Raw genomic sequence first — 15,019 nt, forward strand, 5'->3', positions numbered from 1 at the left:
ATATCAATCCCTTTACCTATATAGTGCATATAAGCACGGCTTTTTTTATAAATTAAATATATATCTTTTTATAAATTAAACATGTATAATTGTAACGAAAATAAAGTTACTCAATATGGTAAATATTTATTATTTTAATTAAGAGATTTCAGATTCAAATTTTTGAAATAACAAAAAATGTTTTTCTTCATAAGTTATGGCATTTTAGGAAAAGGAATTTGGACACCAAATTTTCATATTTCTTGTATATAATAGATAGATGGACATTCTGCATCGGAATTAATTTATCTAACAAAATAAAAATTTAAAGAATAATTAATTTCATAATTAAAATTTGTTTAAATATTTTAATAATCAAAGTATATAGTATGTGATGGGAAGCCGTGTAATATATTAATTTCACAATAAGACTTTGCTATATCAATATATGTCATGTTAATCTACATTATCAATTAATAAGATGTTTTATACTTAATCTCATCCTCTTAATCAACAATAAACACACAAAAAAAAAGAGAAATAAACATTAGATCAAATCAAATACATAAGAAAATAAGGTAAGGCTTTTCACACCAGAGGATACATGATTGACATGTTGCATTGTAATGATCCTTGTCACCTTTACACACAAAGTAACAAAGTAAGAGTAATGTTAAGAAAACAAGAAAAACAACAAAAATTTATCTTATTTAGTATTTATTAATTATTATAATAATTAATAAATGTTAAATAATATAATTTTTGGCTTTTTTTTTTTACTAATTATTTTTGTTTCTAAATATTTTAGTTTTGTTGATGACCCTTTACTGCCAACAAAGCAGCACCATATGCAGCCTCCGTCTGATTTGCACGCCTCACAGGCAAACCAAGCACCCTCTCTCGAATCTTAGTCCACTTTTCATTTTTGGATCCTCCCCCTGCTGTCAAAACTTCTTCTACCTCCGTTGCCCCTAGCTCTTTCAGCAACGAATATGCCTTGGCCTAAAAATAATAACACACAAAACAAGAGAGTCCTTTACATTAGGCTCTGGTTAATTTAATGATGTCTGAGACCCCCAAACATTTTTTGGATCCAAAAGGGTCCTTAAAAATGTGAAAATATGAAGCAAAAGACACTATTACCTCTATACGTGCAATGGATTCCAATATCCCATGCAAGTACTCAACATCATCCTCTGGACGTGGTAGTAGCCTACGGAAACATGAATTCAATTAGGTAAATAATAATTGAAATGAGGAGAGTCTTTGGAATGTGCAGCATGTGTTGCTTTTTTTGACAGGTTAATTGCAAAATCAAATGAACTAAGATATATGCAGACAAGATAGGTGTACAATGCAAAGCAAGTTACTCTTACAACTTTTAGTGTTATACGAATATCCATAGCTATAAGGGTATGTGTTGTGCCAAATGGTCGATGTCGAAAAGAATTCGACAGTTAAAGTCGAAAATTATATATGCATGAAGCACACCATGGTTAAAGAAAATAAGAATGGGTTAGGCTTCATGGTCAAATTATCTTATACTTAATTGGTGCCCAAGTTTACTTGAAATTCAAGACTACTTGAGGTCTAAGTTTGCTTGAAGTCCATGATTATTTGAGGCTTAAGACTACTTAAAGTCCAAAACTACTTGAAGAGCAAGTTTACTTGAAATCTAAGTTATATCAATTAGCTTAGGATTTTTTCTCTATAAATAGGATAAGTTTCAATAAACTGAGGGAGCTTCCATTCATTCTAAAAATTCCTAGTCACATTGGAAACATGAATCACGAGTCCATATAAGTATTGGGAGACTCCATTTTCTCTTTAAGTCATTTCAATTATGTTATTTCCTTTCTGTTATTTCCTTTCAAGTTCTTGTCAATTTTTGTATATTTTAATACAAATCTTGCAATTTTTAATTCTTTATTGTTTGTACTTGTTCTCTTACTTCTTACTTTTTATAATTATTTATTTATTTGTTTGTTTTTATACTTCTATTGAGCATGATCTCTAAATCCTAAGAGCAACCTGCAAAAAGAGTCGTATCTGCTCTTCGAATTAAAATTTTGATACAAGCTTGGTTGACGCCTCCTGTCGAGGTCGAAAAAAGCAAAAGACACTTTAATATATAATATGTTTTCACAATTCAATCTTACGTTTTCAGTTTTTCACAAATGTTTTCAAATAAGTTTAAAAATGTTATTTCATTCACTTTAATAGAGTATTAAATAGTATGTCCTGACAGTCTGACACGCATGGTTGAGATAGACTTTCTTCTTTCTCAAACTAAATTGAGCTTTGTCACAACTCACAGTACAATAAATGAAGCAATCATTAAGGCCGATTCTATATGTAGAATTTAAGACCTCCTTTCTTCTTACCAAATATTGGCTCAGACATAGCCAGTAATAAGGGGCAGACAAGATGCCAATCAAATAAAGTCCTACACAGTGAAATTAAATGCATATTTTAACAATGAAATAAATTGTTGTCCCGCCCGCAATCAATGTATAGTCAAATACTCAAATACTGTTATTTTTCTTAAGAACTGGTACCACCCTCAAATCTCAATTACAACCAGTTGACCCTTTGCAAGGGCAAAATTTTAATTTATAAACCATAACTCAAAGTTATCTTATTTAACTTAACATTTATAATTTCATACATGTAACATTTATAATTACACACTTATTACATCTAATATTATTCAATTTTAAGGTTTAAACCTTAGCAATGGCAAAATTTTAATTTATAATGCATACTGTGATACTGAAACAGAATAGGAGGAAAAATCTTAAAAAGAAAAATAATCCACAACTGTGAGATTCTAACAAATTTTGAGCTGAATTATATGAAAACAATATCCAATCAAAGCTAAATTTATATGGGAACTAAATTTCAAAGAGTCTGTATTCTAACAACAATCATAAAGGATTAAGTACCTTGGAGCCAAGTTTGGATCTGCCACAGGAAATCTTTCACCAGCTTTTGGAAGGGGATAGTAGTCTAGAAGAGAGGTTTTTGAGGGATCAATATGTTCACTCAATTCCTCTAATTGATCATCAGTGAAAAGCTGTCTAAGAACAGCCCCACCAGTGTTTGAAGCACCGCCAACAAGCCATTTATCATCAAGGCGATGGCTATACACACCAAACCTTGAATCCTCAATTCTTGTGTTACTCAATAGCTTAATAGCAAGTGTTGAACCTAGAGAAGTGACCTATTCAACAAGAATATGATTGAAAAACAAGCTTTAGTTTAATAATTGAGAATAGGATGAATGAATGTCTAATCAAATGGCCTAGGAGAAAGATTTAGATGCAAAATAATGATATAGATGAATAATGGAACAACATATTTAACATTCTTGAAGCTGAAGTTTCTTATATAACAAGATTAAGCTGTGTCTATAATGAGAGTATGGCAGATAATGAATACTTGTGATTAAAGAAAAGATGAAGTTTAAAAAACTTACTGCTTGACCTGGCAGATTGGCACGTGCAGCAAGAAATGCAGCTATACTATCAGTTGTTCCAGTGCATACAACACAGTCTTTCTGAAAACCTGAAAGGATTCACACAACAAAAATTATTTTCAATTTTACATCAGCAAGGTTTTTAACCCTGGAAGTACAAATTTTTGTTGCATTACAACAAAATGTTTACTCATTCAAAGAGAACAGAATACCAAGGTGGCATAAATCAAAGTGGAAGTAGTAGAAAGCTAGGAATAAGAAAAAGGTGCCAAAACTGACATTTGAAGTTTAAGTTTGGAAGGTATGGATTCTCATTGAAACATACCATATTTATTTACAATTTCCTCCTTTAAAGAAGCAATTGGAGTTCCTGGAGCAAGAACTGAAGGCAAAAGATGAGAATATGGTTGAGAGACTAGCCACGGCGGATATGATTCCGCCTCAGGATCATAGCCAACCTGCAAAAAACAAAACAATGGTTAGTTTCCTGTCATAAAGATTGCAACACAAAATGCTAGAGATTATTAAATAACACCTTGAGAGCATTATTATAGTCTGAAATTCCTAGCTTCCCATGAAGAAGCCACAAAAGCCAATCTGCTTGGTGCAACAAAAGAGCTGATTTTTTATCTGAACCGGCATTGATCCACCATTCGACGAGCTTACATAGAGTGGATGAGCCGGTGCAAACTGTATGGTTCGGAGGAGCAATGGATTTAACCAATGGAAGTGCATCAGGACAACTCTCATTGTAAAGAAAAGGTCTCCATATTGGTTCTCCAGTGTCCCTGCAACACAAGATTCATATCTCTACTTCAGAATTCAGATGCATCATCAGGATTCGGCTACTCTAACAGGCAGTATCGGAATTGTTGATGAAAAGATGATATTTTCAGATTCATGGGTTGTTATGCATGGACTTTTCAAGTGTTTAGATGCTCCACTTTACTCTCTAAACAATTACATTAAAAAAATTGCTACTGAATGATCATTATTCACCTATCAACAATGATTGTAGTTGCAGAAGTGCCATCAAGAGAAATCGAAACGACATGTTTGCGAAGCTCGAGTGGGACATCTTCAAGTAGCAAGAACATAGTCTCCTTCCATGAGAGTACCCAATCATATGACTCTCCATTCTTTCTAGACAAGAGAAACAGGAATCTTAATAGCATCAATATATACAATCACTAACAATTAACAATTTTCCCTACCTCTATACTAAGATTATAACCATACTATAAATTTCAAACATTCCATTCCATTATAATAAGAAAAACAAATACCTTGTAGAGAGGATACTCTTTCTTTGCCTCAACCTGAATTGTGCCACCCTTGTCAATGATGGCAAACCTGGCACCAGAAGTGCCAAAGTCCAACCCCAGATAGAGGCTTTCACTTGCTTCTTCAACACCCACAGACATTGATACTGCCCTTTGTCTTCTTAACTTACTAGAAAAGGATCCATTTCCTGATAATAATAATAATAATAATAATAATAATAATAATAATAATAATAATAATAATAATAATAATAATAATAATAATAATAATAATAATATGTTCAAAGCATCACTAGTATAAGTTGGTGACAGTGAAAGGTTATAGTACCAAATTTCTGGATTGATGTCCAAGGTGCAAGGTGGGTTACTGAAATTGCGCCTGACATTTTTGCTCTTAGCTTTCTTTTCCCACTCAGTCCCGGATAAGGGACTTGAGGAGGAAGCTAAGTACTCAGAAAGTGAGAAAGTCATATTTTTTATTTTTTAAGTTTCAAAAGAAAAATAGTTTTTTGTCAGAATGAGGAAAACGTCTAAATGAATTTGTATAGTAGAAGAGCCGGAGGCCCATGTTCTCAGTAGTCAGTTTGGGTCTTCGAAAATATGGACCTAATAGAGCCCATTAGGTATATATATGTGTGGCGATTATCGATGTATAAAGATTAATCTAGGTGGCCGAGGCATTGCTCCAATGGCTAATATGTTGGCCTCACAGAAGCCACATCTCAGGTTCGAATCCCAGCCATAGCTGGGTAGTGATAGAACCTTTAGTGTGTGTGAGTAGGTGTGTGTGTTGTGTAACCTAGGATTGGGGGTTGTCCAATCCATCGACCAAAAAAAAAAAAAAAAAAATTAATCTAGAGATAAGCTAGTCACCAAAAAAAATCTAAAGATAAGCTGTACACCAAAACAAAATTTTTTTAAAGATAACTCAACTTGGATTGATCTAGTAATTAGTTCATTAGTCTCTTTAAGTAAATGTCGGAAGTTCAAATTATGCAACAATCTATTGATTAACAACAAACTTTTAAATGAAAGTTAGATCTACGATGGATTAATCCTAAGTCTATCCATCCTAAGTCTAAAATAGGTGTTGTTATGGTGTGAAAAGGAGATTAAGATGGTGATTGTGGTGATAGTGGAGATTTATATAAACTATTAATTTAGAAAAAATGGATGGTGGTTTCATAAGTTGAAGATGATAAAAAAGATAAGGATATTTTAAAAATTTTTATCATTTTCAATGAAGAAAAATACTTTGATATTTTTGTTAAATATAACTTATCTGCGATAGTTTTACCAATTTTTTAAGCTGCGAATGATTTTTGCATGATAAGACAAAAAAAAAAGGAAATGGATTCTCTTCAGCTTTTTTAACACTTGACAGAATACAGTGTGATCTCTCACTTTTGATTCTATAAGTAGGACCAGAAATAAATAAAAAAAATAATCAATAATTAGATTAAATACTGGATACCATCCAATTTTTCTTTCACTGGTTATCCTAAATCATAAACCCTAAACTCAAAAAAAAAATATAAGGTATTGTAAGACCCGTAAAAAATAGACATAAAAAGAAAAAGAAAAGGGGTATATGTCCAAAAAGACAAAAAGCACACAAATAGGGGGAGAAAATTATGCATAAGTAGTCAAGTTATGCCACTAGACACTACATTTTTTCCAAATAAATATTGGTGAATTTAATCGAACCTCTATTAAATACTATACCACAATGCACGTATCTAATTCTAACGAAAATATGAAATATCAACACTTTTAGACTTTAGAATCCATATAAGAGTTTTTGAGAGTATCAACTCTCATCTCCTATGGATCGTGCAAGAAGGTACAATTAGGAAATGGTAGAAGGAACTAAGTAGGGACCTGTGCTGTTGTGGCATGAAACGTAACTCGTTTATTCAATTTTTGGGTCCAAACAAGGGAAAATGAAAATTATGATTGTTGGAATGAACATAACTAACTACCTAAGCTCTCAAAAATAGATATGTATGTCCCCAGTTGCATGTGAGTCGCCACTAGTAACTAGTAAATGTTGTGAGATATATTTAGAGGTGACAGCTAGTGCTAGCTTCTCGTCACAGTCACAATTCACAAGCATCAAAAAATGAAATTAAGAGGACCACTTCAAAAATGAAAAGGTTATCTCATGCATGTGCCATATATATATAAAGCTAGTAATAACATCCATCCACACAAGGTGGATTCAATTGGAAACAAAATTCCTCTTCATTCTATCTATTCTTTGCTTGTACTCTTCCATGCATACATGCAATGCAAACATGCATCAATAATTATAAGCTGTTTCGCTAGATATATAATGTGTTACATTAATTAAACGATAAGATGTCATAAATATTTCTCTGACCTCTTTTTACTTTTTTGTTAAAGACTATTCGCCAACTGCTCTTCTAAGTAAAGTCTCGACAGACCTTTTAATTTATGTAATTTAATATATGCTCGTATATATATCACATCACCCATAATGAAATTTCGACAATTTTTTTTCATGTTATTTGTCAATAATCTAGTACAACCCTCCTCTTAGAATTTAGTCAACATTTTCTTTTAGACGACAATGTTACTCATATTTTTTTTTTTGTACAAGAGTAATATTACATAACTAGTAAATATAATTATTTTTTATTATTATTAAATCAATAAAAATTTATATTTATATTTATAAAAATGTTATATATAAAATATATATAATTTGTACTTATATTTATTAAAATTTTACATCCATAAATTAATACAGTTTACACTTACATTTTTTAAAAGTTTGTACATATGAATTAATAAAATTTATTTGTTAATAATAATTTAATGTTTGTATTGGTCAAATAATAATAAAAAATATTAAAAATTACTGGTTCAACGAATTTCTCTTTTTATAATAATGTCACTTTAGAAATAAAGTTTTTATATTATATATTTATATGAGTGATGTTATCAAAATATAAGAGTGATAATTAATATCTATTTTTATTGTAAAATTATTTTTCTAACCTTTAATTTTTAAAAATGTAAGTTTTAAAATTAAAATTTTAAATTTTAAATTTTAATTTATAATGTAAAATTTAAAACAAAAATAATTTAAAGATTAACTGGAAAAGTTAGCTCCCTAATAAGTAATTACTACTTTGCAGATTATAGATGTAGGGAAAAAAAAATATAAAACGGGAGAAAATCAGTGAAAATTAAAGTATGGGTTGAATTTATAATTTTGTAAGATACAAAGTTTACATCTATGGAAGAAAAACACAGTTGTCTTTGCTTATAATATCCACCCTTCTTTAATTCTTTCTTTTTCAAAAGATAATAAACTCGATAACTAATGTTCTGTCGTTTAATTTGTTAGTGGAGCATGAACGGTGGTAGTTGGTTAGTTAAAACCAACCCATCGTTTTAATTAATTGCTTCCCTTTGAGACGACCCAAAAAATTACACACAACTTTATACTGCTTCTTTCACTAATTTTTAAGTTTATGATCACATCACCATCTGGATTATGATTGATTGTTTTTAAATGATAAATAAATCATCAATCATTTTTCTAGTGCTTGCCTCTTTCCCTCATCCAGAATGTTTGTTACCCTATTCACCGTACAAACTCCTTTTCTTATCTCATATCTTTATCTAATTTCCATTACCACCATAGAAAACGAATGAATGTTTATGTACCTAACTATAGCATCTTTGTTGATACTTAATATATATATATATATATATATAGGGAGATTATTAGATGCAAACTTTTAAAAAGCAGGTCGGGTAAGGATACTCTTCCCGAGTTATATATCGGCTTTTCGTTGATTTCAGTGTGCTTGATAACTTGAGCTAAACCGGGAATATCCTCGTGAACTCGGACCCAAGTGTGGTACCTGCAAAAAAAATTCCGACGCCTAAGTCAGTAAAGAAATCACTTAAATAAAAGTGTGTGTATGATTAGGACACTGTTTAATAGTATGTTATTGTGAAATGAATCTGTTCTCTATCGTTGGTACTGTGCCCGATTTATAGCGCAGTTTAGTATGGAATTAGTAGTCGGTTTCGTCTGAGATTTTCGTGGTCGATCTCATGGAGAGATTGAAGGAGGCGTTCTGTTGAGATGGAGTCGTTTTCATGATGATAAGTCGTGTCGAGGTATAACTCAGTTTTTTTCGAAATCTCAGGGGTACAGTACATAGCCCCGGCCCCAAGCTCAACGCGCGTTTCAAGCTTGGGTTTGAAAAATAAATGAATTAAAAATATAAAGATAAAGACTGGTTTTGAAAAGTTTTACTTTGTTAATTGGGCTGCAATAAATTTTTGTTTGGCTAAGTTGGATTCGGATCGTTCCACATAAGGCGCGCCATTATTATTTTTTCAATTTTCCACTAAAGTAGTGGTTTGTAATTAAACCTTTACCGTTTTAAAACTTCAATTATAAAATCTCATAAGTGTGAAAAGACATGTCTTCTAGAGGTTAGTCTTCTCATCTTCTTACTATCTTCTCGTCTGTTTTCTCTGTTATCTTCTAAAAAAATGGCTAAAGAAAAAGAGAAAGAAAAGTTGAAAGTTGTCAAGGGAACAAAGAAAACACTTACCATTGGGTTCATGTTTATGTAAAAACTCGTGCGTCGTCATACTGTGATGCCGAGTCGCTTCGTGAGTTGGAAGCCCTAAAGTTTGTCAGGGAGGTTCTGGTGTCCGCATTGAATTTCTTCCTTGTACCAGTGAGGAGAGGGTTTGTGAAAGGAGAGGGGATTGGGGTTATTTTTATATGTATGTACCTTGTTTGTCTGAGTTGCATGTAAAATTTTCCTTCTCAAATTTCGAGTGTAAGGTTTTAACCCAATTAAACTGTGCTCCGTCGTAGTTACATCCTAATTTCTGGGCATTTTTACGTGCATTTGAATGTCTGATGAATTTTCTGGATATTCCTGCTTCTCTTAATGTTTTCTTTTCTTTGTTTCAATCAAAAGGGGTACGAAAAGGACTTTGGGTGTTTCTGAATAGTTTTTCCGGCCGTTCTATCTTTCTTTTATATAAATCTTCTTTTAAGAACTTTAAATCTATGTTTGTAAAGGTTCGTTCTTTGGAGTCTGAATATCCTTTTTATTTAGATAACAAATTGATAGAGAGATATCCTCTGTATTGGTGTTTGGAACTAATGCAAATCCTCGAAGCTAATGAGAAGAGTGAGGAGGAGGACCTTTGGTTAGAATTTTTAATCGAAAATTTTGCTGCTGGAGTTTGTCTATTCCTGATTTATTGAGATATGAAGAGGGAAATAACATAGAAGGGCTGGAATTGTATATAGGTAACTCTGGTCTTATATGCTTTAATTTTGTTTGATTGTTGTTATTTGATGAGCGGATAATTTGTACGCTTTTTGGCATTGTTTTTAGTATGTTTTCAGTACGATCTAGTTAGTTTTTAGTATATTTTTATTAGTTTTTAGTTAAAATTCACTTTTCTGGACTTTACTATGAGTTTGTGTGTTTTTCTGTGATTTCAGGTATTTTCTGGCTGAAATTGAGGGACCTGAGCAAAAATCTGATTCAGAGACTAAAAAGGACTGCAGATGTTATTGGATTCTGACCTCCCTGTACTCGAAGTGGATTTTCTGGAGCTACAGAAGTCCAATTGGCGTGCTCTCAACGGCGTTGGAAAGTAGACATCCTGGGCTTTCCAGCAATATATGATAGTCTATACTTTGCCCAAGATTTGATGGCCCAAACCGGCTATCAAAGTCACCCTCAGAATTCCCAGCGTTAAACGCCGGAACTGGCACAAGGATGGGAGTTAAACGCCCAAACTGGCATAAAAGCTGGCGTTTAACTCCAAGAAGAGTCTCTACACGAAAATGCTTCAATGCTCAGCCCAAGCACACACCAAGTGGGCCCGGAAGTGGATTTTTACGTCATTTACTCATCTCTGTAAACCCTAGACTACTAGTTCTCTATAAGTAGGACCATTTACTATTGTATTGATATATCGGGGTAGCTACCTTTGTTCTTATGCTATCTTAGATCATTGGGAGGCTGGCCATTCGGCCATGCCTAGACCTTGTTCTTATGTATTTTCAACGGTGGAGTTTCTACACACCATAGATTAAGGTGTGGAGCTCTGCTGTACCTCGAGTATTAATGCAATTACTATTGTTCTTCTATTCAATTCCGCTTGTTCTTGTTCTAAGATATCACTTGTTCCTCAACTTGATGAATGTGATGATCCGTGACACTCATCATCATTCTCACCTATGAACGTGTGCCTGACAACCACCTCCGTTCTACCTTAGACTGGGTGAATATCTATTGGATTCCTGATACACGATGCATGGTTGATCGCCTGACAACCGAGTCAGCCATTCCGTGAGATCAGAGTCTTCGTGGTATAGGCTAGAACTGATGGTGGCATTCAAGAGAATCCGGAAGGTCTAACCTTGTCTGTGGTATTCTGAGTGGGATTCAATGATTGAATGACTGTGACGAGCTTCAAACTCCTGAGGGCGGGGCGTTAGTGACAGACGCAAAAGAATCACTGGATTCTATTCCGGCCTGATTGAGAACCGACAGATGGATAGCCGTGCCGTGACAGGGTGCGTTGAACATTTCCACTGAGAGGATGGGAGGTAGCCACTGACAACGGTGAAACCCTTGCATAAGCTTGCCATGGAAATGAGTAAGAAGGATTGGATGAAGACAGTAGGAAAGCAGAGAGACGGAAGGGACAAGCATCTTCATACGCTTATCTGAAATTCCTACCAATGAATTACATAAGTATCTCTATCTTTATCTTTATGTTTTATTCGTATATCATCATTCATATCCATTTGAGTCTGCCTGACTAAGATTTACAAGGTGACCATAGCTTGTTTCATACCAACAATCTCTGTGGGATCGACCCTTACTCGCGTAAGGTTTATTACTTGGACGATCCAGTACACTTGCTGGTTAGTTGTGCGAAGTTGTGTTTATGCCATGGTATTGAACACCAAGTTTTTGGATTCATTACCGGGGATTATTTGATTTGTGAAAAGTATTGATCACAATTTCGCATACCAAGTTTTTGGCGCCGTTGCCGGGGATTGTTGAGTTTGGACAACTGACGGTTCATCTTGTTGCTTAGATTAGGTATTTTTCTTCAGAGTTCTTAAGAATGAATTCTAGTGTTTCAAGGTGATGTTCTTATCATCACCAAAGCTGATTGATCTTCATCAATTTAGCTCTTGAATGCAATGTTCTGCTGAAGCTTGGCTAGCCATGTCTAATTCCTTTAGACTGAAGCTTTAGACTAACATTGCATGATTCCTGGGATTCTCATTAAGAATTTTGATACCTTTATTTTCTTTTCCACTTAATTTTCGAAAAACACAAAAAAAATTTACAAAATCAAAAAAAAAAAAACCAAAGATATTTTATGTTTCTTGTTCGAGTCTAGTGTCTTATTTTAAGTTTGGTGTCTTGCATGCATTGTTTATTTGATCTTGGTTCTATTTTCAAGTCAATAGTACAGGGAATTGAAGATTCAGAACATGCAGCAGAGGAATTACACAAAAAAAGCTGGGCGTTTAAAACGCCCAGTGAAGAAGGACAGACTGGCGTTTAAACGCCAGCCAGGGTGCCTGGCTGGGCGTTTAACGCCCAAAAGGGTAGCATTTTGGGCGTTAAACGCCAGAATGGATACCATTCTGGGCGTTTAACGCCAGGATGGCACAAAAGGGAAGATTTTGTTTTCAAATCAATTTTTTTTCAAGTTTTCAAAGTTTTTCAAAATCAAATCTTTTTCAAATCAAATATTTTCAATCAAATCTTTTTCAAAATCAATTTCTTTCCCTTTTCAAAGATACTTGCTATCAATTAATGATTTGATTCAACATTTCAAGTATGTTGCCTTTTCTGTTGAGAAAGGTTTAATGTTTGAATCATATCTTTTCTTGTTAGTCAAGTCATTAATTTTTAAAATCAAATCTTTTTTTTAAAATGTTTTTCAAATCATATCTTCTCAATCACATCTTTTTTAAAACCAATCACATCTTCTTAATCACATCTTTTTCAAAATAGTTTTCAATCAAATCTTTTTTTATTTCTAATTTCAAAATCTTTTTCAAAAATCACTTCACTTCTTTCTCAATCATAGTTTTCGAAAATCAATTAAAGTTTTTCAAAATGTTTTCAAAATCTTTTACTTAATTTTCGAAAATTACTTCTCTTCTTCTCACATCCTTCTATTTATGGACTAACACTATTCCTTAATGCACAATTCGAACTCCATCTTCTTTGATAAGTTCGAATTTTCTACTTCTGCCTTCTATTTTTCTTTTCCTCTAACACCTCAAGGAATCTCTATACTGTGACATAGAGGATTCCACATTTTCTTGTTCTCTTCTCTTTCTTATGAGCAGGAGCAAGGACAAAAGCATTCTTGTTGAGGCTGATCCTGAACCTGAAAGGACCTTGAAGCGAAAATTAAGAGAAGCTAAGGCACAATTCTCTGTAGAGGACCTAACAGAAATCTTCAAAGAAGAAGAACACATGGCAGTCGAAAACAACAACAATGCCAACAATGCAAGGAAGGTGCTGGGTGACTTTACTGCACCTACTCCCGATTTCTATGGGAGAAGCATCTCTATCCCTGCCATTGGAGCAAACAACTTTGAGCTTAAGCCTCAATTAGTTTCTCTAATGCAACAGAATTGCAAGTTCCATGGACTTCCATTGGAAGATCCTCATCAGTTTTTAGCTGAATTCTTGCAAATCTGTGACACTGTCAAGACTAATGGGGTTGACCCTGAGGTCTACAGACTTATGCTATTCCCTTTTGCTGTAAGAGACAGAGCTAGGACATGGTTGGACTCACAACCTAAAGAAAGCCTGAACTCTTGGGAAAAGCTAGTCAACGCCTTCTTGGCAAAGTTCTTTCCACCTCAAAAATTGAGTAAGCTTAGAGTGGAAGTCCAAACCTTCAGACAGAAGGAAGGAGAATCCCTCTATGAAGCTTGGGAAAGATACAAACAATTAATCAGAAAGTGTCCCTCTGATATGCTTTCTGAATGGAGCATCATAGGAATTTTCTATGATGGTCTCTCTGAACTATCCAAGATGTCTTTGGATAGCTCTGCTGGAGGATCTCTTCATCTGAAGAAGACGCCTACTGAAGCTCAGGAGCTCATTGAAATGGTTGCAAATAACCAATTCATGTACACTTCTGAAAGGAATCCTGTGAACAATGGGACTAATCAGAAGAAAGGAGTTCTTGAGATTGACACTCTGAATGCCATATTAGCTCAGAACAAAATATTGACTCAACAAGTCAATATGATTTCTCAAAGTCTGTCTGGAATGTAAAATGCACCAAGCAGTACTAAGGAAGCTTCATCTGAGGAAGAAGCTTATGATCCTGAGAACCCTTCAATGGAAGAGGTGAATTACATGGGAGAACCCTATGGAAACACCTACAATCCTTCATGGAGAAATCATCCAAATCTCTCATGGAAGGATCGACAGAGACCTCAACAAGGTTTCAACAATAATAATGGTGGAAGAAACAGGTTTAGCAGTGGCAAGCCTTTTCCATCATCTTCTCAGCAACAGACAGAGAGTTCTAAGCAGAACACTTCTGACTTAGCAACCATGGTATCTGATCTAATCAAAACCACTCAAAGTTTCATGACTGAAACAAGGTCCTCCATTAGAAATTTGGAGGCACAAGTGGGTCAGCTGAGCAAGAAAATTACTGAACTCCCTCCTAGTACTCTTCCAAGCAATACAGAAGAAAATCCAAAAGGAGAGTGCAAGGCCATCAACATGGCCGAATTTGGAGAGGAGGAAGAGGCAGTGAACGCCACTGAGGAAGACCTCAATGGACGTCCACTGACCTCCAATTAGTTCCCCAATGAGGAACCATGGGAATCTGAGGCTCAAAATGAGACCATAGAGATTCCATTGGATTTACTTCTGCCATTCATGAGCTCTGATGAGTATTCTTCCTCTGAAGAGGATGAGTATGTCACTGAAGAGCAAGTTGCTAAATACCTTGGAGCAATCATGAAGCTAAATGACAAGTTATTTGGAAATGAGACTTGGGAATATGAACCCCCTTTGCTCACCAAAGAACTGGATGACTTGTCTAGGCATAAATTATCTCAAAAGAGACAGGATCCTGGGAAGTTCTCAATACCTTGTACCATAGGCACCATGACCTTCAAGAAGGCTTTGTGTGACTTAGGGTCAAGTGTAAACCTCATGCCTCTCTCTGTAATGGAGAAGTTAGGGAT

General features: G+C 34.2%; 1 protein-coding gene and 1 non-coding gene across 3 annotated transcripts; both read right to left on the reverse strand.

Annotated features, from left to right (window-relative positions):
• Window positions 1-526: 526 nt before the first annotated feature.
• Window positions 527-5,250, reverse strand: LOC112789152 (D-ribulose kinase). 2 transcript variants are annotated; one of them, XM_072232283.1, is made up of 9 exons: window positions 5,069-5,250; window positions 4,744-4,928; window positions 4,457-4,600; window positions 3,993-4,245; window positions 3,783-3,915; window positions 3,458-3,546; window positions 2,925-3,202; window positions 1,123-1,192; window positions 527-981 (listed from the first exon to the last, which is right to left on the reverse strand). In XM_072232283.1, exons 3-9 carry the CDS (start codon window positions 4,552-4,554, stop codon window positions 784-786), a joined length of 1,119 nt encoding a protein of 372 aa, XP_072088384.1. In that variant the 5' UTR covers window positions 4,555-4,600; window positions 4,744-4,928; window positions 5,069-5,250; the 3' UTR covers window positions 527-783. The 2 variants fall into 2 exon arrangements, with proteins under 2 accessions (XP_072088384.1, XP_025686708.1); XM_025830923.3 differs by having other exon boundaries at window positions 4,457-4,596; window positions 5,069-5,228.
• An 8,432-nt stretch (window positions 5,251-13,682) lies between these two features.
• Window positions 13,683-13,790, reverse strand: LOC112793114 (small nucleolar RNA R71). The gene has a single exon (XR_003197823.1). It is a non-coding gene; the product is annotated as a small nucleolar RNA R71 (small nucleolar RNA).
• Window positions 13,791-15,019: the final 1,229 nt, after the last annotated feature.

Source organism: Arachis hypogaea, chromosome 3 (genome assembly GCF_003086295.3).
Source record: "Arachis hypogaea cultivar Tifrunner chromosome 3, arahy.Tifrunner.gnm2.J5K5, whole genome shotgun sequence".
Lineage (NCBI taxonomy): Eukaryota > Viridiplantae > Streptophyta > Magnoliopsida > Fabales > Fabaceae > Arachis > Arachis hypogaea.